Source organism: Scomber scombrus, chromosome 8, assembly GCF_963691925.1.
Source record: "Scomber scombrus chromosome 8, fScoSco1.1, whole genome shotgun sequence".
Classification (NCBI taxonomy): Eukaryota; Metazoa; Chordata; class Actinopteri; order Scombriformes; family Scombridae; genus Scomber; species Scomber scombrus.
In genome coordinates, this window is record NC_084977.1 from 30,019,937 (window position 1) to 30,042,828 (window position 22,892).

The 22,892-nt window shown below is 38.4% G+C and overlaps 1 protein-coding gene across 6 annotated transcripts in view; it reads right to left on the bottom strand.

Moving 5' to 3' along the window:
* Window positions 1-240: 240 nt before the first annotated feature.
* LOC133984390 (tensin-3-like) overlaps window positions 241-22,892 on the bottom strand; it is a 66,163-nt gene continuing 43,511 nt past the window's right edge. For 4 of the 6 annotated variants that reach the window (XM_062423688.1, XM_062423686.1, XM_062423690.1 and 1 more), the window contains 11 exons: window positions 11,105-11,261; window positions 9,069-9,526; window positions 7,380-7,463; window positions 7,097-7,228; window positions 5,721-5,813; window positions 4,803-4,880; window positions 3,813-3,890; window positions 3,462-3,630; window positions 3,307-3,375; window positions 2,483-2,512; window positions 242-1,703 (listed from right to left, as the gene is read on the bottom strand). In XM_062423688.1, the coding sequence (XP_062279672.1) occupies window positions 1,562-1,703; window positions 2,483-2,512; window positions 3,307-3,375; window positions 3,462-3,630; window positions 3,813-3,890; window positions 4,803-4,880; window positions 5,721-5,813; window positions 7,097-7,228; window positions 7,380-7,463; window positions 9,069-9,526; window positions 11,105-11,261 (1,490 nt within the window). In that variant the 3' untranslated portion in view covers window positions 242-1,561. Of the gene's footprint in view, window positions 1,704-2,482; window positions 2,513-3,306; window positions 3,376-3,461; window positions 3,631-3,812; window positions 3,891-4,802; window positions 4,881-5,720; window positions 5,814-7,096; window positions 7,229-7,379; window positions 7,464-9,068; window positions 9,527-11,104; window positions 11,262-22,892 lie in introns of all 6 variants that reach the window. The other 2 variants (XM_062423689.1, XM_062423692.1) reach the window with 2 other exon arrangements.

A 22,892-nucleotide genomic window follows, 5' to 3' on the forward strand; every position in this document is an offset into this window, starting at 1 on the left:
GGAAGGAAAAGAGGGAGAAAGGAAGGAAGGAAGGACAGGAGGGAGGAAGGAAGGATGCAAGGGAGGAAGAAGGAAGGAAAGGAGGGAGGAAGGAAGGGAGGAAGAAGGAAGGAAGAAAGGGGGATGGAGGAAGGAAAGAAGGAGAGAAGGAGGGAGGAAGGAAGGAAGGAAGTAAGGGAGGAAAGAAAGAGAGAAGGAGGGAGGAAGGACAGACAGAAGGAAGGAAGGGAGGAAAGAAGGAACAGTGAAAACAGACGGGGTCAATTTGACCCGGGAGGACGACAGGAAGGTTAATACAATTTGAACTGCTTTCTACTAAAGAAATAACTTATTAACATTTATAGAAGTTTGAGTGCCACAAATAAAATGTCATCAACATCAGATATTTGAAAACCTGGTTGGATAAAATCTGCATGGTTAGAAACCGCTGGAGTTAAGAGCCAAAATATTGTTGTGAATATGAATTAACATTAAATTACAGAGGTGGGCTATAATTCTATGTGTTTTTTTTAATCTCTTATTATATTCAGAGAGACTCATTTCATGGCACATAAACTGTACAAGAACCTGTATTGTTGTTATTGGTAAAGGAACATATGAACAACTATATTAGTAATACAACAAGTACACGTGGGCACAATGTGTAGTATCTTTACAACCATGCGAAAAACGACATCATACCCCTCCCACAACAATACAATATGTGACATAATTGCATAAATTCTGAGGTACGCTGCCTTTTAACCCTAATGTACAGTATGTGTTAATATACAAAAATATATGACAAGTATATTTAGGAAGGGGGGAAAAAAAGAACTTTTACACATCTGTAAAAAGGGATAAATACTTTGAGCAACATATATAAACACAATAAATCCACAAGGGGGAAGTACAAGGCGACCACATGATTGGCGTTGTCATGTGACAGTATGGTTGGGGTTGTTTGTTTGTTTTTTTTACATATAAAAATAGTGATGTTAAAATATGATTTTACACATTTTAACCAATGTGAAACAAGTTTCTCAATCATAATCATACCTTAAAATATATGTTTATCTGCAGGATCCTCCAGGTTTTTTTTTTTTTTTTTATCAGAAGTAAGTGTGTTATTATTGGCAGCAACAAGCAAAGTCAATGCAAAACCGTACAGTTAGAATAAATTTGACATGGTAGATCTGATAAAGTAGTCATAATGTGACAAAATCCAATTTGCAGACAAGATCTTCTGTGGAGAAAGTGTCAATCATTTTATACATATCTCATAAAATTTTTTAAAAAAGATCCACAAGTCGTTGCAGCCTCCTGTTGATGAGTTTCAGACCAGTTGAACTTTATACATAACAGCTTTGGCTCCCCCTAGTGGCAGCATCCTGCAGTGCAGTCAGTACAAAATGCACGGGGGTTATTCTGCAGGATGACCCAACAGGACCAGGTGCTGGAGTGTTTTTGGCTCTTCGTGGTCCACACTCATATTTATAAGAAGTTGGGGTTGGAAGTTGATCCCGAGTCCAGGTTCCTCCGCTCCACACAGTGAGTCTCATCCTCCTCCTCCTCCTCGTTACTACTTCTTATGTGACCCGATCATGACCTTTGAGACAAAGTTGACGATGGCGCTGGCCGGCTGCTCGGGGTCGTGCTCGGCAAACAGATGACACATGTTTTCAGTCTCGCTCTGAGATTTCCTGGCTACGAAGCCGAAGATCCTGGAGGAAAGAGACAGAGATAAACAGGGGATATTTATATGTAAGGAGCTGATTCTCTAAATAAATTAAAGTGTCCGAATCCGTCCTTAAGTTCCTGAGAATCAACTACTCCCACTCTGAAAGCTAGAAAACAAGTGACTCTGGTGTACTTGAATTTTCTCAGGAACTACTTCTAATCCACTTCAGTGCTGTCTGTATGTATGATCAGTAGGTTACTAACTCTCAAATATAACAAATACGTCAAATATGGCTAAAAATGTTCCTTTCATCTGGGATTAAAAGCTTCCAGGAGGGTTACACCATGACACAAGCATGGAGAAAGACAACAGAGGAGCAGATTCTGTTGTAGAAGTGATTTGAGAGGTTTCTGTGGATGTTTTTGATGCTTTCTACACCACACAAATGTTTTCTGTGCTGGAATCTATTGAGACTAACATAATAAACCTTGTCCAATAACCTTTCACACTGATACTCGAAAGATTTTAGGTGATGAATCACTTTAACGCCATGTACAGTTTGGCTCATGAAACACATATTTGCTGTCAGACCTTTGACTATCTGTCTCTTTGTCAAATATAAAATATCTAAATATACCAATATCCAAAGTGTTAAATGCAGCAGGTTAAAGCCTCCGATGGTCTACTGGTCTCCAATCATTAAATGAATACAAAACAACATCACAAGGTATAAAAGGGAAGTAAATGAAAATAGAAAAGTTGAGAAACAAATACTGATTAAGAGCAGTAAAAGAGAAAAGACATTAATAAATAGGGACTTACTTTGCAGTGGAGCTGCTTCCTCTCGTCCATCTGTTTGTGACAGAATGACACGATACAGTCATTACACTGCATTCATTTGTATATAATATATCTAAATATCCTGTTAAATAGAAATATACAAACACCAGCCTCTCCTCTGACTTTGATTGCATTGACTACAAGCTGATGATGACACTCTTACGTGACTTATCAAATAATAATATGCAGTATTCCAATTATTCCAATATTATGTAATCACCTTATATAATATGTAAATGCTGTACATATATTATGACTCCTTACATAGTTATTGTGCATGTTTGAAAAGACAAACTGCATGAAAACCTCAAAATCTAAACTTTTATGTACTTATAAAAGGTATTTTGTGGATTTTGCATCAATGACAGCCAGATAAACAGGTTTTTTCATTGATTCTTTGGTTCAAAATTACTCATTTCATTTTTACATCTCATCCAACAAATATCTTTCAGTCTTCAACAATTTAAAGCTTAAAAAACTCGTTATTTTAATCATATTCAACACCCCTTTTTCTGTAAATGGTGGCCAAATTCTTGACTTATGACTTATTTGACAGAAAAAGCCATCATTTTTCAAAGCATAAATCAAGTTTGAGTTCCTGCCATTAGAAACATACAGTCATTTAGATGATAAGTCATGAGGGTGACTAAGAAAGCATTAACCAGGATTTAGATACCACTCAAAAACTGTCAATGTCATCCTATGAGTAAGATTATCTATCACTGTGTAGATGTTTAAAGTTAAGTGAAGTGAGAGACTTTCTATACATGACAATAAATCACCAGCTGTGTCACATCAGTACTCACTTCCTGCCTTGTGGGTCCAGAGAACAGAAGATGACTGTATTGACTGCGTAGTGTCTCCTGAAGAAAAGCCTGCAGGAACAAACAGACAGATGTGAAGCTGAACATGTGGATTCCTGTGAGAACACATCTGTATCTGCGTATCTGTGAACACTCACTTCCTCTGGTTGTCCGTGAGCGTGATGCCCTGCGCCGACACCTTGAAGTGGACGACGGTGGAGGCCGGCGGAGGGTCCATGGCGAGCGTTTCCTTGGCCGCCTTCTGAACGGCCTGGTGTCCCGTAAGAGACTCCAGCGCCACAGAGCCCAGGAACCAAACGTTACACGCTAAACAGAGAGATTAAAGGAGCAGTTAGACACAAAATTAAGATATGATGACTGAGATGGGACTAAAGTTTTGAGGGATGCAAAGACACACACATGCATGGTTGATTTAAGACACATGGACAATTTTCATTTGTGCAAAATAAACTAAACTAAACTAAATTAAAACTAAGATTTCATTGTACCTGCTCCCTGTTTGAGAAGCTCAGCTGCTGAGTTTGTCGCCGTCTGTGCAGGAGAGTCGGTCATGTCCTCCACCGGGTCTGGAAGCAAAAACATACAGAGTTCACTGACTAAGACACATAAAAACTGCATCTACTGTGTAGTTTCAGGCATCTATGTACACACACACACACACACACACACACACACACACACACACACACACACACACACACGTAAGTAAAGGTCGGAAATGCTAAGAAATTTCAAAAGTAATTCTAATGTCATTGCAGTTTTAAAACATTTCTCAATATCTTTATTTATTGAAAACATGCTCAGTTTATTTTAATGTATTGAATAAAGAATTGAAGAGAGTCTTTGAGTTATTATTGGTTAAGATTGATGAAGTTGACATTTTAAAATATCCAGCAGGGTCTGTGGTTTCACACATTTTAACCAGCAAGACAATGTAACACATTACAATCATACTTAGAAAAATGTTTATTTGCAGATCTTATATTTAAAAGAAAAGGTTTGATTATTGATATCAAGCATTTTTAATACCTCTGATTCAGGGTGGGTATTGGTTATTTCATATGGCCAATATTATACTGCTGTTTGGTACCTAAAACCATAATTACAGTTTCTTAAAGTTACTAAATTATATAATTTTTTTCTACAATAAAATCAAAATTTCTCAAATGCATCAGTCCATAGTGTCTAAACACAAGCTGATGCTCAAAAACTTTGCCTAAAAAGAGTACAAAACTAAACTTAAAGTATAAAAAAGCAGAGTTCAATGCAAAGAACAGAAAATAATCAACTCAACCCTAAAATTTACTGTCAACTGCAGGTTGTAATTGCTCCTCAAAAGGTAATAATTAAGGTTTGATACGCTGTCTTAAGCAAAAATTGTATTGCTGTTTTAGTATAACTAACACACACACACACACACACACACACACACACGCACACTCACACACACACACACACGCACGCACACACACACACACCTCTGTCAGGCAGGATGAGTTTACAGGGCAGAGCCAGAGGGGTGATGGAGTGCTGACACACCAGAGCTGTGAGACTCCCTGCCAAGACAATAAAACAATAAATTAATAATGAACATTTTATAAACAAGCCCATAAACCAAACTGACAGAAACACTCATCATACAGCATGTGAGGAATAACAAATCCAGCTGCACCTCATCGTACTGACCAGTAGAGGGCAGCAGAGGAGATACATTAAAATCTTGGGACACGGCGATATAACAGATGAATATGAGGAAATCAACTGAATGAACTGACTTGTAGGAGTGAAGACAGTGTTTTAACAACATCAGCTTACATCATATACCTTATTTTATATTTAATTTAGATGATAACATGAGGGGAGTCTATATTAAAGATTGTCAAAGTCAACATTTTTAATCATTTTCAAGGTTTTATTTTTAGTTATTAGTAATTTAGTTGAGTTTTGAGCCCATCTTGCTGTACTTTCTGCTTAAACTGCACTACAATTCAAAAGGTAGATGTTGTACTTTTTACTCCACTTATCCGAAATGTATCTGATAATCACAAGTGAAGATTTTAAATTCAAAACATGAGAAGTATGCATTGCTATGGATTAAACTAACTAATAAAGGAGTCTGATCTTACAACCCTGGAGCTGCTCTGACTGCTTAAAATGCTTCAATTAACACAATGATACCTTAATTTTACTTGTATTTAACTACTTTAACATCTTATTATTGTGACTTTTAAGATCTGAATCTGTCTTTTCAACAACAGGGTTGCATTGATTCGCTGGATCAGGTCAGTTAATGTGTAACGCTATCTGATGTGATGGCATTTAGACAGTTAGATAAAACAAAACCAGGCAGCCATAAAGTATCCAGGACACACTGAACACAGCAGCAGTATTCTCACCGAAGTACGGCTCGTTGGGGCAACCCTTCAGACGGACTCCTTTTTGTGTGCACTCTATCAGGAAGTGTCTCACCAGCTCATTGGACAGGTCTACTGCAGACACACAGAGAACTAATTCAGTATGTTATACATAAATACATACAGTACTTGAGCTGGGAGTGAAACTTTTATTGCATGAAAATCACCATTTAATGTGATATATACAGTTAGAAAATGAAATGCAGCCTTTAAGGACAGGTTCACAGTGTTTAAACCTCCTTTTGTCCTCGAGTCAAGGAAGGAAGGGAGGAAGAAGGAAGGAAAGGAGGAAGGAAGGGAGGAAGAAGGGAGGAAAGGAGGAAGATGGAAGGAAAGGAGGGAGGAAGGGAGGAAGAAGGGAGGAAAGGAGGAAGATGGAAGGAAAGGAGGGAGGAAGGGAGGAAGATGGAAGGAAAGGAGGGAGGAAGGGAGGAAGAAGGGAGGAAAGGAGGATGGAAGGGAGGAAGATGGAAGGAAAGGAGGGAGGAAGGGAGGAGGGAAGGAAGGAAGGGAAGAAGGGAGGAAAGAAAAGAAGGAAGGGAGGAAGGAAAGGAAGGACGGAGGAAAGAAGGAAGGAATGAAGGTAAGAGGGAGGGATGAAAGAAGGAATGAGGGAGGGAGAAAGGAAAAGAGGAAAGGAGGAAGGAAGGAAAGAAGGACAGATGGAAGGAAGGAAGGAAGAAAGTGAGGAAAGAAGGAACAGTCAAAACAGACGGGGTCAATTTGACCCGGCAGGACGACACAAAGGTTAAACAACAGCCAGGATCCTAAATGAACATTTAGTTTTTTCTTGCTGTAATAATTCCTCCTGTTCATACTGACCATTAGAAGATCCCTTCATAATGTTTACAATGGAAGTGACGGAGGACTAAATCTACAGTCCTCCTCCTGTGCAAAAATGTTTTATTTAAAAGTGGATCTGAAGCTAATATGAAGCTTTAGTCGTCCAAATGACTCAAATCTTCATCTTCTATGTTTCAACGTTACAGTCTTTTTTAGTACCAAAGTCTTTTTGTTACTATACTTCCACCACAGCTCAACAGGGAAACACTAAGAGGGAATTTGATGCTAAAAACACTGTAAATGTGTCAGATATCCTCTTGATATGACTAACTCAGACTGCTGAAGACTCATATAAGCTTCACATCATTTCCATTGAAAGCACATTTGAAGGAGATCTTTAAATAGAGGAAAAAACCTCCTTCAGTCTCCACATTGACACCTGGTTGTTGTTTTGAGACAGACTTGAAAATGTGTGCACCCATCATTTAACAGACTAACAACATTCCCACATCCAGCACAAACAAACCACTTTGTTACATACTTTGTGGGTTGTTTTTTTTTTTTTTTAACCTTACCTTTCTTACTCTGCTGTAACACAGACGGAGGAGGCGTCGCCACCTTCATAGCCAATCCGTACGCTCCGCGGAATGAATGACTGTCCCTGACAATAAAAGACCCCGGCTCTTTGTCCTTTAACACTGCAATGGCTGCAAAGTAGATGAACACACAGATGAGCTCAAGTTAAAAAGCGACATGTTCGTACTGTATGTGGAGAAGAAGGAAAAAAAAGTTGCATAAGAGTGTATTATCTGCTTGGACGTGGCTGTTAAGACTCTCCGGTCCAAGACCAATATTTACCTTGGTCTCTGGAAATGTCGGGCTTGTACCAGAACTTGGAAGTGTCCTGAACAAACTTCACAGTGTCCTGCTTACTGCCAAACTCTGCAAGACACAGATTAAAGCGCTCGGTTAGGTTTTAGTCTGGCTTCAGCCCAGATATGACAAGGCAGCAGAAAGAAAAATAAAGCCAAGGAGATTGGTTAAAGGGTCAGTGCACCCAAATTACAAAAAAGATCTTTTATCAGTCAGACACTGATAGAAGCGAGGCACGCACACAGTTTCTGTTTTATTGCTGTATCTTCCTCCTGTGTGAAGGAGGTCGATGGATGTTTTCTTATGGTGTTCAAAGCAGCAGAATTTAAAAAAAGAAAAGGAAAGAAAAGCAGAGGGTTTTTTTTAGGTTTACAGACCTCACAGTGAGCAAATGTCTTAAAATATTATGGAAATATTACAACTTTTTGCCAAAGATTTTATGATAAGTTGGCACAACTTCTATTATTATGGGCCACAATAATCACAATAACATCATCTATTAGAACTGCTGAGCTTTGAAGAATAAAACTAAAATTTTAGCTGCTGACAACAACAAAAAAAACACTTTTATTGATTAAAAGACTTAAAGACTAAAAAAACTTAATGTGTCCTTTAATATGTAATTATGATTTATTTATTTTATTGTCTAATTTTAGTAACCCTCTCTCTTGTTTATTCTGTTTTATTTGCTGTTGTTTTATTGTATTTCTTTCTGTAAAGCACATTGAACTACATGCCTTGTATGAAAGGTGCACTATAAATAAAGTTTATTATTATGATTATTATTATTATTGAATAACCTGAATTATTGTGACTTTTTTCTTGTGATTTCATGACTTTTTCTTCTTTTTTTCACATATTATTTTTTTCTTTTTAAAAAATTTCTTGCTGGCGGTTGCTAGAATTTTAGTGTTTTAATCTCAACACCTCAGCAGTCTCTCCAGATGAGAGTATTGTGATTATTGCAGCCCAACATTACTGAAGTTGTTCCCACTTATCAAAAGACCTTTGACAAAAATGTGCAATGATTATGTGAGATTTTGATCATTTTAAGTTCAGGTCTATAAGTGCTGGCAGCAAAGTTTATAATGTTTAGTTTTGGGAAATAGCTCAGAGATGGTCCCGTTTTTGGAAAAATGAAGAAGTTTGGGTGGAGTGACACATCACATGTTCCAGGGAAGGGAAATCGTCTTCCCTGTAGTTACAAGTCAGTTTATTTTATTTGGGCATAAACACAGTCCAGAATTGGGTCGTTAGGGTCAAATGTGCAGATTGGGAAAATTGGAGTCTGAAATCTGACTGTGCACTTTTTTTGTAAAAAATTATGGGGATTTAAAAAAGGTTCAAGCTTTTATAAACACTGTAAAAACTGAATTAGCATTAATTATAATTGCTATCTAAGCAAACTTACACAGGAAGCTCTTGAATGGAGATCTTTTATGACAATTCTGACAATTCTTCCTAAATAAAGGTTTAAAAAGTCTTTATTTTACAGATATAATAAATCCATTTCTGACATCATGGAGGAAGATCTTAGAAACTAGTCACTGCTTAATGTTTTTGTCATTTGAGTTAGCTGATTATATATAAGAGGTAAAAGGAATAAAGTGAATCTATAAGAGCCAGAGAGGCGTAAAGAGGCTCCTCATTCCTGAACTGTGTAGGATTGTGTACCTGCTCCGGGCGACGGGGCCCCACTGTGTCCTCTGAGGGGGTCAGGGGTCATGGAGGATGAGAATGGGATGCTGAGACTGCTGCCACTGTGAGGGCTGGAAAATCCGCTTAGAGAAGGGGAGCAGGAGCCAAAATCTCCCCCCTCACCCACTCTCCTCTTCTCAGGCAGTATCGGAGGGAGGCCCCCCTCTCCTCTGAGGTTCAAACCCCCGAGGCCCTCCATGGCCTCCAGCAGGCTGTGCTCCAGGCCTCCGTTACCCAACAACAACAAGGACAAGTCTGTGCTGTCTGTCTCCTTGCGGACCCCGGGACCGTCGCCACCCAGGCCTTTTAGGACCCCCCGGGGAGAACTGTGGGCATTGGGGGTGCTGAGGGAGAGAGGAGGTGAGGGCTGCGGGGGGAACGGGGAGTTCTGGGAGTTTGGAGTCCGGTCGTGCCACGCTGGAGGCGGAGTGGAGCTGCAGAGGAGAGAGAGAGAGAGAGAGAGAGAGAGAGATCGTTAGAGGAGGAAACAAAGACTTACAATTGTCTAATTAATCAATGTTATTATCATCAGGTGTGTTTCCAAAAGCATTAAAACAAACTTTCAGTAGTCACACACCTTCAGATTTTGAGTAATTCACTTTGCAGTCACAGCCTGCAGCATTATGTGTTTTTCAAATTAAGTACACTGCTGCCAAAATGTCTGTGACTGAGTCCTTAAAATCTGATTTGCTTTAAACAAATAAAAAAAACCTCTAAATCTGCCAATTTGTCAGGAACCTGTTTCTAATAAAAATCAACTGGCTTAAAATATTTTCTAGTCTCATGTTTCATTTTTGGATTCTGGTGCAGCAAGCCTCCATTATGCCTCATTTCAAGACACAGACATTTCATTTTGGGCTCCAATATGAAACATAAACAGAAATTATTGAGCTTATCTGTAGCACAGTGGAAGTCGAAATGCATATTCTGGTCACCAAAAATCATACAGTGCCTTTAAAGTTTCTGTACTGACATTTCTTGTTATGTATTGGACCATATAAATGCAAAAAAAAAGAAGTTATCTTTTTACAAAGTGATAATTATCGCTGTCTTAGTGCCACAAATACAGATCTTTTGACATTTTTTGATACAAGTGTCAACTTAAGTTTTGTATAGCTTTGGGATCGATGCAAAAACAATACTCGTTACATTGAGAAATATGAACATGCCTCTCTACAAAAAGAAGCCAAACATGTCAAATATTAAATGTTGGTTAAACACCTGCAGCTGAATAAGAACTTAAATGAACTTAAATAAAGCAAAATTGTTTATAGTTGGTTTTAAATCAGAAACTGTCTGATCAAAGAATAACATTTGGATATGTGACAGTTTTCAATACTCAGATAATAGTCAGTGTGAATGTCAGAAAATAGTGAAAAATGCCAATAATGATTCCCTGAACCCCAAGATGTATAACATATTGAGATGAGAATATGGAAAGCTTTGAAAACAATCTAAATATCTGCTCAAAAACTAAATCTATTGAACCCATTTAACTTTTTGGGCAATCTTTACCACTTGTATGAGGTATGGAATGCACAGATTAGACCATCAGATTGTTCTATGGTTGCTATAGATACAGGTTGTTCTATGGTTGCTATAGATACAGGTGGTTCTATGGTTGCTATAGATACTGGTTGTGCTAGTGTTTAAGATCCTGCTGGAGACATTTTTGAAGTTGAGTTTCATTTTTTCATTTTGTACACAAACAGAATGAGTCTCTTTCTTGGTGTGAGCTAAAAGGTGTTAAACAATTAATCAGTTATCAAAATTCTGGGGGTCCATAGGGCCACAAAACAAACTTTTACCCCCGGCTCAAAGAAGGTTAAAATGATGATGGTACTGTAAGATGTAACATGGTGTCTTGGACAGTCCATTAAACTGTGTTAGACTTACAATTAGAACAACTTTAATGTCCTCTAAGAGGCAAAAGAGACACATGTCATCACAGCAATATTGTATAGTGACTAAAAACCACACCTGCACTTGGTATGTGTGGGGTGTGTGAGTACCTGTCTGTGTGTGGGAGGGGGCTGCCCGATGACACGGAGCACATGGAGCCGAAGATCCTCTGACAGGATGCAGGAGTGACCGACACGTCTGATCTGTACAACTCTCCCTCTGTGGAGCCGCTGGCGTGGTTCATGCTGTCCAGGAAACTCCGGGAATCTGCAAGAGAGAGAAAGAAACACACACATTTTACTACACACGTCCCTCATATAAAACACTGAGGTCCTGGACTATAAAGGGGCCTTGTAAAACTTGCCAGGATGTGTCACAGTTTCATACGGTATAATAATAACTGTCTACCTAACTGACTCCTCACTGGTATTTATGGATGCTGTCAGACTCTGCGGGTGTCTGGATTATACAACCATCAACATGAAACAGTAGAGAAGAAACACACCTGCCATGTTTGACAGACATTAGGTGTGTTTAACCTTAATTCATCCAGGTAATGACTCATGGAGCAGTCTGCTTTTTTTCAGCAGCAGCAGCAGCAAGCAAGTGGATTTTTCTCCTTTTTTTTACACTTTAAAGCCGGTTTTCTACATTTTTTCTTATTGTCAACATTGTCCATGAACAGAATAAACATTTTCAATCTTCCCCACCCTTATCTTTAGATTTTTAGAGACACATCATTAATATTTTGTATGATTTGTTTCCTCTGTTTTCCTTAAAACAGCTGGGAACTGTAGTTTTTAGCAAATGCTGCTCTAACATCAGATCATCATATCATAGTTTTATGGACAAAAATGGAGCTCTATGGCACAGAAGAATAGGAGATATCAAGTTTTAGAAGAGCAGAAAATGCTTGTTTGGTAGATCAATTCATTGTTAGTTTGTTTTTTGCTGTTTTTTTGTGGGATTTGTTGACAATAATACAAATATAGAGTATCTTTAACTCTATTTAAACCAGTTTTTTCTGAAGATGAAGCAAAAAGAAAACCCTTAGAATAAAACCTGGATTAGGGGGAAACAAAACTACACCAACCAGCACCTCTAAAGCTAATTAATTAACTAACTAACATATGTCTTGTTTGTTTAAACCAGGTTAGATTTGGTGTATTATTAACTTCACACAGAGCCGTGCTGTTTCCCGCTGTTTTCAGTCTCCATGCTATAAGCTAAGCAGCTCTTTGACCCAAGCTCTATAGTTAAAGGACCAGTTCAACATTTGTTTGATTTCTTGCCAAGAGTCAGATGAGATTGATGAGTCACTCATATCTGTATAGTGAATATGTAAACCACTGCCATAAGCCAATTAACTTAGCTTATCATAAAGACCAGAAGTAGGGAGAAATGATCTGTCCAAAGGTAATAAAATCCACCCACCACCAGCAGCTTTAAAACTCACTAACTAACATGTTACAGTATATTGCCTTTGTTTTTTTAACCTTAAGCCATGCTCGCTGTTTCACCTTCCCTCCACTCTTTATGCTAAACTAAAGCTAACTGGCTGCTGGCTGTAGCTTCATATTTACTGTACAAACACCAGCGCCGTATCAATCTTCTCATCCGACTCCCACCAAGAAAATAAATACAAAACAATTCTCAAACTATTTCTTTTTAATCTAATATCGTAGATCTTGTGCAGCCAGCTTTTGGCTTTGCTTTGACTTTTTATAGCTATAATCATGCCAAATAAAGTGGATTTGAACTTCAATGTTAAGTGAGGCATGAAGAAGAATGACGGCGTACATGAGGAGCAAAGGTGTGTGTGATGTTGGAGGGAAAGCACTCCAAACATCCCGACACGACATCCTGACATTCTGACAACACTGTGTGTCATTCAGCAAACAAGAGGGCAGGCCTCCTCAGGCCACAGACAGGCCTGTGAAGTACGATGAGTCACCGTGAAAAGAGTCAATCATTATAAAGAGCTTCTTGTTCGGCCCGGCCGCCCTCTCCCACCCCCCCTCCTCCTCTCCCTCCTCCCTCTTCTTCCGCTCCTTCCCTTCATTCAAGGACTCCGATATGGAGGAATTTGGACTCCGCCGCCAGCTTTGTTTGCGCTCATATTGGACAAGCTGCATCGTCTCAAGTGGATTATATAACCGCACGTGTGTCATTGATGAATGTGAAGAATGCTTGAATGAGTGCTTGAGTGCTTGATGCACCAGCAGCAACACAGGAACACACACTACTGACTGACAGTAATGCCTGTAAGTTGCATATCCTGTCGCATGTGTGGAAGAAAATAATGGAAAACACATTTAATCCACTTTAAATTACTTCTAATTATACTTAAGTAAAGTATTCTGATTATGTGCAACTTTATACTTCTACTTCTCTACATTTAAGAAGGAAATATTACTATGATTATCTGTAAATATGCAGACTGAGAGAGTTAAATGAGAAAATATATGATCATTTTATAAAATATGAATGAACAAGCCAAGAGTAGTATAAAAAAGTAGTATATGTACTTGGTAGAAGTAGTTAAATTAGCTCCACCATGACTATCAGTAAAGTATTCTTATTATATGCAACTTTATACTTCTACTTCTCTACATTTAAGAAGGAAATATGACTATGATTATCTGTAAATATGCAGATTGAGAGGTTTAAATGACAAAATATGACTGAACAAGCCAAGATTAGTATATAAAAAAGTAGTATATGTACTTGGTAGAAGTAGTTAAATTAGCTCCACCATACAAAATACTGCTTCCATGTTAATGCTTCAGTAATAATAATACAATAACATAATAAATAACAGCGTAAAAGCTCTGCAACATGAGTACTTTTACTTCTGAAATGTAAATATATTGTGCTGATAAAGCATCTTTACTTATATCATGAAAATCTTTTGCACCTTTAAAATGTAAGGGAGTATTTTTTTTACATTTTTTAACATCATGATATTCCCTCTATTACTTCAGAAAAGCATCTGAATACTTCTCCCACTCTCCGTCTCTATTGTGACTTGTCTTTTTGATATTAACATAACTTTTCACCACTGCAGATGTTTTCCCACACAGACTGCTATAGTGCTTTCATTATAAACGCTGTATCAAATATCCAAATGTGTGAACTTTCTGGCAGCTGCTCTGAGCACAGGACTATTACTGATTGTTGGATTTGGATGTTAAGTGACAGTTTGTCTGTTTTATTGGAGACACTGAGTGATTTATTCAGTGGTGAAGATGGAAAGTAACTAGATGCATTTAACTGCATTTACTTTGCTTTCGCTTTATTTTGCAAGACTCTACTTTTCCAACATCTTTTTTAATCCACATCTACTATTGTGCTACTTGTTTCTCCTTTATGCATGATTTCATTTCCAAATATATTTTATGCTGTTGCTTTTTTTGTGTAAGATTGTATGTTGCTGTTGTTTTATATCTGTGATTGCATGCTCCCTCTGTGCTATGCAAATACAAGTAAAACCCATTACACAATATTTCAACATACAAAACCTTTTATAAGCTCATAAAATATGATGTAAAAGTGTCAAACAGTATATAAAAACGATTGCTTTAGCTTCACTTAAACCAGCTACGACATTTTAATGCTGCTTAAAGGTTAACGTGTCAATAAATTGACACTCTAAGTAAGGTCAGCTTTCATATAATTTAGATTTATAAGGAAAATATACTTAAATGTTGCTGCTTTGCATAAAAATTCAAATTTCGAGGGCAGGATTGAACTTGTAACGGAGTATTTTTACCTGAATAAAGGATCTTTTATCACCATTTATCTGCATCAGGCAATCATACACAAATTATAATGAAAATATGTTAAGTACCAGGACAGATATCATAATTAGGCCTGATATGATTTGCATAAATTGTGTACTACAATAGTCATTTAAACAGGACATTTATCATCCAGTTAAGTTAATAGTTTGGAGTTTTTATACACTTTTAAACTTAAGCAATGATTTTTCTTTCTTTTCCCTATATTATCATAATATGCTATAAAATATGCTGCTGTAAAAATGCTCTAAAAATGCTGATATAATGATATTAAGAGAAATAAATAACTTCATCCATCCATTAACCCATTCATTCATCTGTCCATATCAGTCATATTATATTGAAGGATGCAAAGAGATTTAAGTTATTCTGCCAAAATGCTGCATGTGAACTTGTTGACGTGTCAAAATTAAAGGTTGTTGACACTCAACTTGAACTTTTAGGGGTTAAAGGTCAAGAGCACAGTGCTGAACTCTGCTTATAATTAGATATAGCACTTCTAGCACACACACACACACACACACACACACACACACACACAGCATGAAAGCTACGATATTTAAATGTCCTGTTTGTTGTTGCCTGAAGGAAACAAACACACAAACACAAACTGGGGGTAATGCACGGAGAGCGGCAGGGATTCCTCAAACATTCCCACAGTCGCTGTCAGTTTCTCTCTCTCGGGATGATTCCCAGAAAAACAGCCGAGCTCCGTCTCCGTCTCTCTCTGTCTCTGTTCCCACGGCTGTCTCTCTCCTCGCTGTGGTTTGTCACATCTGCTGCATCACACAGCTCATCCCCAGCTTATCCGGTTAATTACAGAACGGCCAAAAAACTGTGGCAACACCAACTCAGCTCAGCTCAGCTCACCTCACCCTGACCCTCTGACCTCTGACCTCTGCTCCCTGCTCGTTATTACACTCACAGCACACCTTTCACCTCCTGTAACCACGCTACGTCAGTATCCATAGCTACTCACTTTCAGCTAGACATGCGTTAATGAAGAAACCCCCGGAGAGAGAGACAGTCTGTGCACAGTGTGACGCAGATATGGAGTCAATTTTTAAATGCCAAAGATCAGACATGGACATTTTCCCCAAATTTGCAACAAAATAAAGACTCTTATCAAACTCTTCTTGGTTACCGTGGCAACTGTTCATGTGGCAAAACTACAGCTGGGTGTAAAACCTCAATTGAAAAGTGTGTGTCACTGAATTACTGCAGTTCTGTGGACTTTGATCCAGACTGAAACGTCCAGACAACTATGAGGTGGATGTCATGAAATGAGTGAACAGTCTGCATGAGGCGGAGTGCAGAATGAAGAGCAGCACGTAATCCTAGAAAGCAGCTAAATAGGCTCCTATGGATGACAATTGTTGTTCTTGTGAGAAGACTATATCTGAAATAGTTTGATTATAATATAAGTATAATTCTGGTTAATTTGAGTATTGGTTAATGCTTTTTTTTTTTGAAGGAACAGAGGTGAATCTACTTCTATAGGTAGGCAGGTATAGGACCAGCAGGCACTTGGAAGAGTTGATGGTTTTTATCATGTATTCGTTGTCTGTTTGCTTGTAAAAATGTTAAAATAAACCAAAAGCAACTTCATGATTGGACTTTTTTCCCTGCGTAAGATTCATTTCTTATAGGTGCCTCACTGGTCCTACTGTTTGCACCTTTTTATTGCATATTGCACTTTGTTGCTCTTATTGATTGTTAATGTTGTATTTATGTCTTAAGTTGTTTTTAATTGTCTTAAATGTTGTTATGGCTCAGGGAGTGCTATCTAAATGTCTTTATATTGTTGTCTGACCCTCAATATAATGACTATAAAGCTGGTAATCTCTCTTAATCTCTTATTTGTCTTCATATTGTTTTATTTTTAAGTTAATGACAAATCATCACTATAGTGTTAATTTGCTAACTTAAAGGATACAAATTTTTTCCAAGTCTGACTTCAGTTCTGTAATAATTCCTCCTGGTCATACTAGCCAGAAGAAGATATCCTGCATGCAAATCATGAGGGATAAAATCACAACACGTTGCTAATTTTGGGAGGAAAAATGTGTTTAAAAGTTTATCTGACGCTAATATGAGACTTCAGACACCTGAGTTAGTCAAATAAAAACGATATTTACGACAGTTATAGTCTTTATGTAATAATAAATTCTCCTTGGAAAGTGTTTTCCTGTTCAGCTGCAGTGAAAAGATTGAAGTAAAAGAAGGAATTTGGTTTTAAACAGACAAGAAGTTGAAAGATATCTCCTTCATTTGACTCATTTTGGACAGCTTCATATTAGCTTCTAATCCACTTTTAAACACATTTTTGCACAGAGGGAGGACTGTGGATTTAGTCCTCCATCAATTACATTGTAAGTGCATTATGAAGGGATCTTCTAATGGTCAGCATGAACAGGAGGAATTATTACAGCAAGAAGAAAAAACATATGTCAGTGTTTATTTTGGCTCCAGACTGTTGAAACTATGAAACCCTCCTTTAATATCTCTCATCTTCTCTGATATTTTCTGCCATTCTTGAGATTCTTTCATCCAACTACCGCTACTGTCGGATCAGATAATAAGATAATATGTTTACATAACTTCAGGAATTCAGAGATGGACAAAAATTGACTCCCTTATTTCTTATCTACGGGACATTTATTGGCATCATAACTTCCACCTTAGTTGCATCAGTGTCAGAATCCCAATGGATGAGCTTTGTCTGCAGTATATTTGGGGCCAAACATTTAATTGAATTTAACTTTTGCACAACCAATTAATTTTGTGCTCATCACTTTGGGTTGCTGGTCAAGAGAGAGCAATGTGCACTGGCAACTTTTGGGCTAAAGGCCTCGTAAGCTGTTTATTTACCTCATATTATCACTCTAGTCCCGCTTAGTGAGATGTAGAAGTAAGAGAGAGATACAGGAAGATGGACAGATTTCACCGTCATGTTGAAACTTTTGGTTGTTTCTATATTTTCTAAAAAAAAATGTATGAGTTTGTTTTCCTCCACAGTGTCTGTCTGTGCATTGTTTTTCTCCTCACTTGCACAGCTCTGAGTGAGCACAAAGCCTGCTTAGTTTGGGTCGAACCGTGCAAAACCAATTCCAGATGGCACAGACCCATGCGGGCATGACTGCCAACCTCCACCAGCCAACAAGCCTACAACACACACACACACAGACATAGACAGACACACACACTTTCCGGACACAGAGAATGACGGTTATATGGCCCAGTCTGAAAATGTGCGCATACCTTCATTCTTGGTATGGAGAGGAATCCCATTAATCAATAAAACCACGATGAGCTAATTCTGAGCTAATATTTGCCTTCATATTTGCCACCTAAGAGCACGCTGGCTGTTGCATGAGCAGGTTGGAATGAAAAAGAGGAGGGGGTGGAAGGGGAGGATGGGTGGTGGTGGGGGGGTGGGGGGCGAACAGAGAAGAAGAGAAGAAGAAATGTAGAAAGATGAAATACATACAGCTGTCACATGTTCAGCGCAGATACAGGCGTCCTGTGTTTCGGCCGACAATGAAACGCTTCTCCTCATCTATCTCTCTCTCTATTTGAATTCCACTCACGCATGCAAACATTTACTTGCTAAGCAGCCTACACACACACACACACACACACACACACACACACACACACACACACACACACACACACACACGCACACACACACAAACAATGATGCACATGCAATAATGCAGGACAACAGTGGGTTTGCACACTCCCTGCTGACCACAGGAATGTGCACAAACACACACACACACACACACACACACACACACACACACACACACAGAGACCGAGGCTGACAGGTCTTAAGGTCTATGGCATGTTACAGCTGTTCACTGTGATCACAGGCTTCGGCCTCTCGGGGGGACGAAGAGGAAAACGGGGCCAAAAGAGCAACTTTGAAAAGAAGCAGGATCAAAATGAGAAGGAAGACACCTGCTGTGACCCTGAGACCCGCTGAAGCTCCTCGGTATTCAGTTTTAATTATCATTGTATAAATAGTTTAGGGTGAAAGTTATTTTAAATAAATGTCAGACTAAGGCCTGACAGGCACAACAGTCACAATACTGGATCCTGATGATGTGGTTTCACTGTGTGTCTGTATATAACATGATTGATTGATTGACTTATATTTGACTAATATAGGAAGCATTATGTTGTATGAACTAATAGTTAACATGTTCTGTCCAAGCTGCTAAACTAATAGAAGCTGCATATTTAGTCCAGCAGTTCATCTCATGCTTATATATTACATTGCAACCATGACTGGTAATAGCTCCACTACATTAAAAGCTGAGTTGAATCTTTATTACTGATTAAAATTCTGACAACTCACCTGATTGGATGATTTAAGCTATTGTTTAATAAACTGGTTTCCTGTTTACATACAGAGGAGGATGCACATATAACATGGGGGAGTACATAACTTAAGCTTATATACTTGCTGGAAACCAGTAAAATGACTGTTTAGAGGTGAATTTATATGCACATGCAACTTTTTTATTAAAGCACTCCACAAGCAGCTGACGTGACATGACAGCTTTGAAGTTATAACTGGCAGCTAGCCGTAATAACAAGGATGCAAATTACATAAAGTTACTTCTACATGTAGAGGGAAATGAACTGTAATGTTGGCATAAAACCAAAAAAGCACATATGAAAGTCCTGCTTTTTGTCTGTCACCCGAGTTAAGAGCACTCACGTCCCTTCATTCAAGGTTTTAGTTTTATTAACATGTTTGAAAATGTGTCTGTTAATCATCAAAATGCACCAGAGTCTACATATCTGCCAGATGAGTATCCAGGAAGCCCTTTACTCTTATTAAACCGTGTTAACTACTTATCAGCTGCACAATAAACATCTTCTCACATGAATTACCTCATGCACTCGGTCTGGGTCGTTTAAACCCTGTGTTTGCACGCATATTGCAACTATGACGTCGCCTGGAAACCCATCTGTCCGATAAACACAAGCACAATAGGCTCAGATACTATGAACTGACTGCAAAGTGCAACAGGTTTTTATTATTGGATTAATCCAAAGAAGTGTGTCCAAAGCAGAGTTGCACTTTCTGTTTTAGCATCTGTAAACTAAGCTCACATTTTGGCCGGGTCACTCACAAAAAAAATGATATACAAAGATCTTAAGAGATTATCTTGATAAAATAAAGCTAAAACAACAAAGTTAACAGCCAATAATTTGTAGACATATCTGTCAAATAGTCTCAAAAGTCGGCTACAACCTTAAGCATATTTTAGGGGTTGTGATATGTCATGCATTTGTATTTTTGGCAGCACTGGCAATGAACATGAAGCTTTCTCCTTAGTATCACTTGATGCTGCACTAGAATGTCATCAGCCGTCTGGTTTCACCCTCCTACGTCTGCAAAAATCAATCACACTCAATCCCCTCTGTGTCCTCCCCTCCTACTCCTATTCAGGACCTCTGAAGTGTCCGAGCAGTTTTTTTTTTTTTTTTTCCATAACAGACTAGTGGGCGGTCGCCTGTAAATCAGATACCTCTGTCCTTCTGTTGGTGTTTAGACAGACAGCTTTATCGAATCAGCGGAGTGGCAGAGGAGAGGCGCGTTACGAGCCAGCTGAAGAGGGAGTGAAGAATAACAACAACGTGGAGAGGGAGAAACAGGGTGAAGGGTAACAATAAAAAAAGGGGAGGGGCGGGGGGCTGTGTTGGAAAGGAAAAAAGAAAAGGGTATGGGAGCGAATGGTGTCATCGCAGAGGTGTTTGAAGTTTTCTGATAATCACTTGACAGTTTTATAAACTGCAGCTCGAGCTACTGCAATGCTTTCACTCACATAGTCATTTTGACTCATAATAAACCTGCAATTATAAGAATATATTCCAAACTAGAGAGACGTTCCTGCTTCCACCTTCTCTCAAGAACATGTCAATAGTCTATTCTTCATGTATGAAGGAAGTCTCAGCTGCAGAAATGTTCTAGTTATTTGATCGTGTTTTGCAGCTGGATTGAAATTCCTGAGCCTGTACCCATCTGGAGAAGCGATCATGGTGCACAAATTGTTCTCTTGTTGGGTTCATACATGACGAATGTTCAAATGTGCCACAGGCTTTTCCAGGCAGCTCCCTGTTTTCTAATTTGTTGTAATTGGAAGATATTGGCAGACACGGCTCAACGTCACTCTGTCTGTGGACCACGAAGTTTGGTTAATGAGAAGCCATCAAAGTCTGTTTCTGGTCGGCTTCTCGTATTAACTGTGGGTTGTTGTTTTTTGTTTTCTATCCGTCTAGTTTAAAATGGGTTGAAAAGTGAAGGTTTTAGGCTCGCTGGGTTACATATAACAGCTGTTTCTACAAGATTTCAATATTTACACATATATTTCAACATGTTATAAGGAACTGTAACAGCTGTCACTTTTTAATTTAACCTGGCTTTAACTCAGAAGTAACTTAAGTCAAATCAATGTCGACTGAACTTGAACTTTGCTTTTTATTGATGCTTTTCACATCTTTCACAGAGGAAGGACGCCATTTATAAATGTGATACAAGTCATCTCAATCTTAGACTGAAAGGATAGGACACATGTCAAATCTTGCACATATACACACCAAAAGCATCCTTCTCCACATCTTATAAGTATTAATCACAGTCCATAGACGAAGGAAGGTAGGATGATTGTGGAAGTAATGCAGCCTCAATGTACTAGTCGGAAATTTGTAGTTACTTGTTATGAAAAATAACATTTATGTAGCGCTACTGTCTGACTTAGCTAATTAAACTCAACGGGAAATAGTTGCAAGCTCATGATTTAAACAATCAAACTCAATTATTGCTTGCATTGGAATCAGAAGAAATGCCTCATTTAATAAACAACAGAAAAACAAGATGCTGAAAGAGTGGAACTATGGCCAGGAAATGATATATGCATGGTGGTGGCTCATCATTGGCCCTGTTAGCAGTTAGCATCGTCTTTAGCAGTAACTTTAGCAGTTCTTTGTCACCATACAACTCAGAATAAAAACATCTAGTTGTCATTTAAACTGGACATTTTTCTGGAAAGCTATGGACTTTAATTTATTGACTACCTTTTTACCATCTAACTATCTCTATCTCTGGGATCTCTTGGACAGATTTCTTGGCAAAAGTGCTTAAAAAGTGAAATCCTTGCACACCCTGGTAGCCTACTGGTGAAGACGCTTGCCAGATAATCAACTCTGGCGGCGGACTTTTGTTGCATGTAACTTAACGTCTGTCTCCTTTTGTTTCCTGTCATGTCTCATCTGTCACCGTCCAATAGAGGGATGTAATGAAATTCATTACAGCGTCGTACACAGCTTTACAAGTGAAGTGCAGTAATTGCACAGCAGGTTGCCTTCATCTGACTAAAACATGTATTTGTCTATGCTGCTAGCTTTACGTCCAAATTGCCAGTCAAACCTCAAACTGAAAAATAGCATCTCACAGATCTGATGTTTAAGCTTAAGTGATATTTATATATCATGATTTAATGGCTAAAACTGTTTTAATTTAGCTTTTTATTGACATTAAGCATACAAACTTTTTTCGACATTTTTAAGTTTTCAAGTTGTTTTTTATGTGTAAGTTAAAAAGGTGAATACAAACAGGTGAATTGAGGAATGATACTGCAAATAAGCTGGTGAACTCTCCAACTCTCTTTGGGTTTTTTCCTGAGGCTTCTTATTGTTCTTTTCACCGTGTCCATATAGAGACTGTCTCTGTTCCTACTCAGCTGGAGTACTGACGTCAAGTACAAATCTCATCATATTCACTTCAGACCGACCGTGTCAAGAATGCAACCCACCTGCAAAAGGATGCAAGGTAATAAAGGGAAACTGGAACAACTTTTGCAACAGAAAAGTCCAAAGATGCAAGTGGCAAGCATCACAATCCTACTATAAGTCAAGGTTGGTGTTGTGATAACTGATACAATTGTAATTTGTGTCACCAACAGCAGCATCTGGCCTTCAAAACTGACTCATACTAGATCTTCAAATGCATACCTTTAGGAAAATGCCCACTCCAATGCAGTTTGTTGTTTTCTATTTGCAGTCCTGTTGGTCTAATACT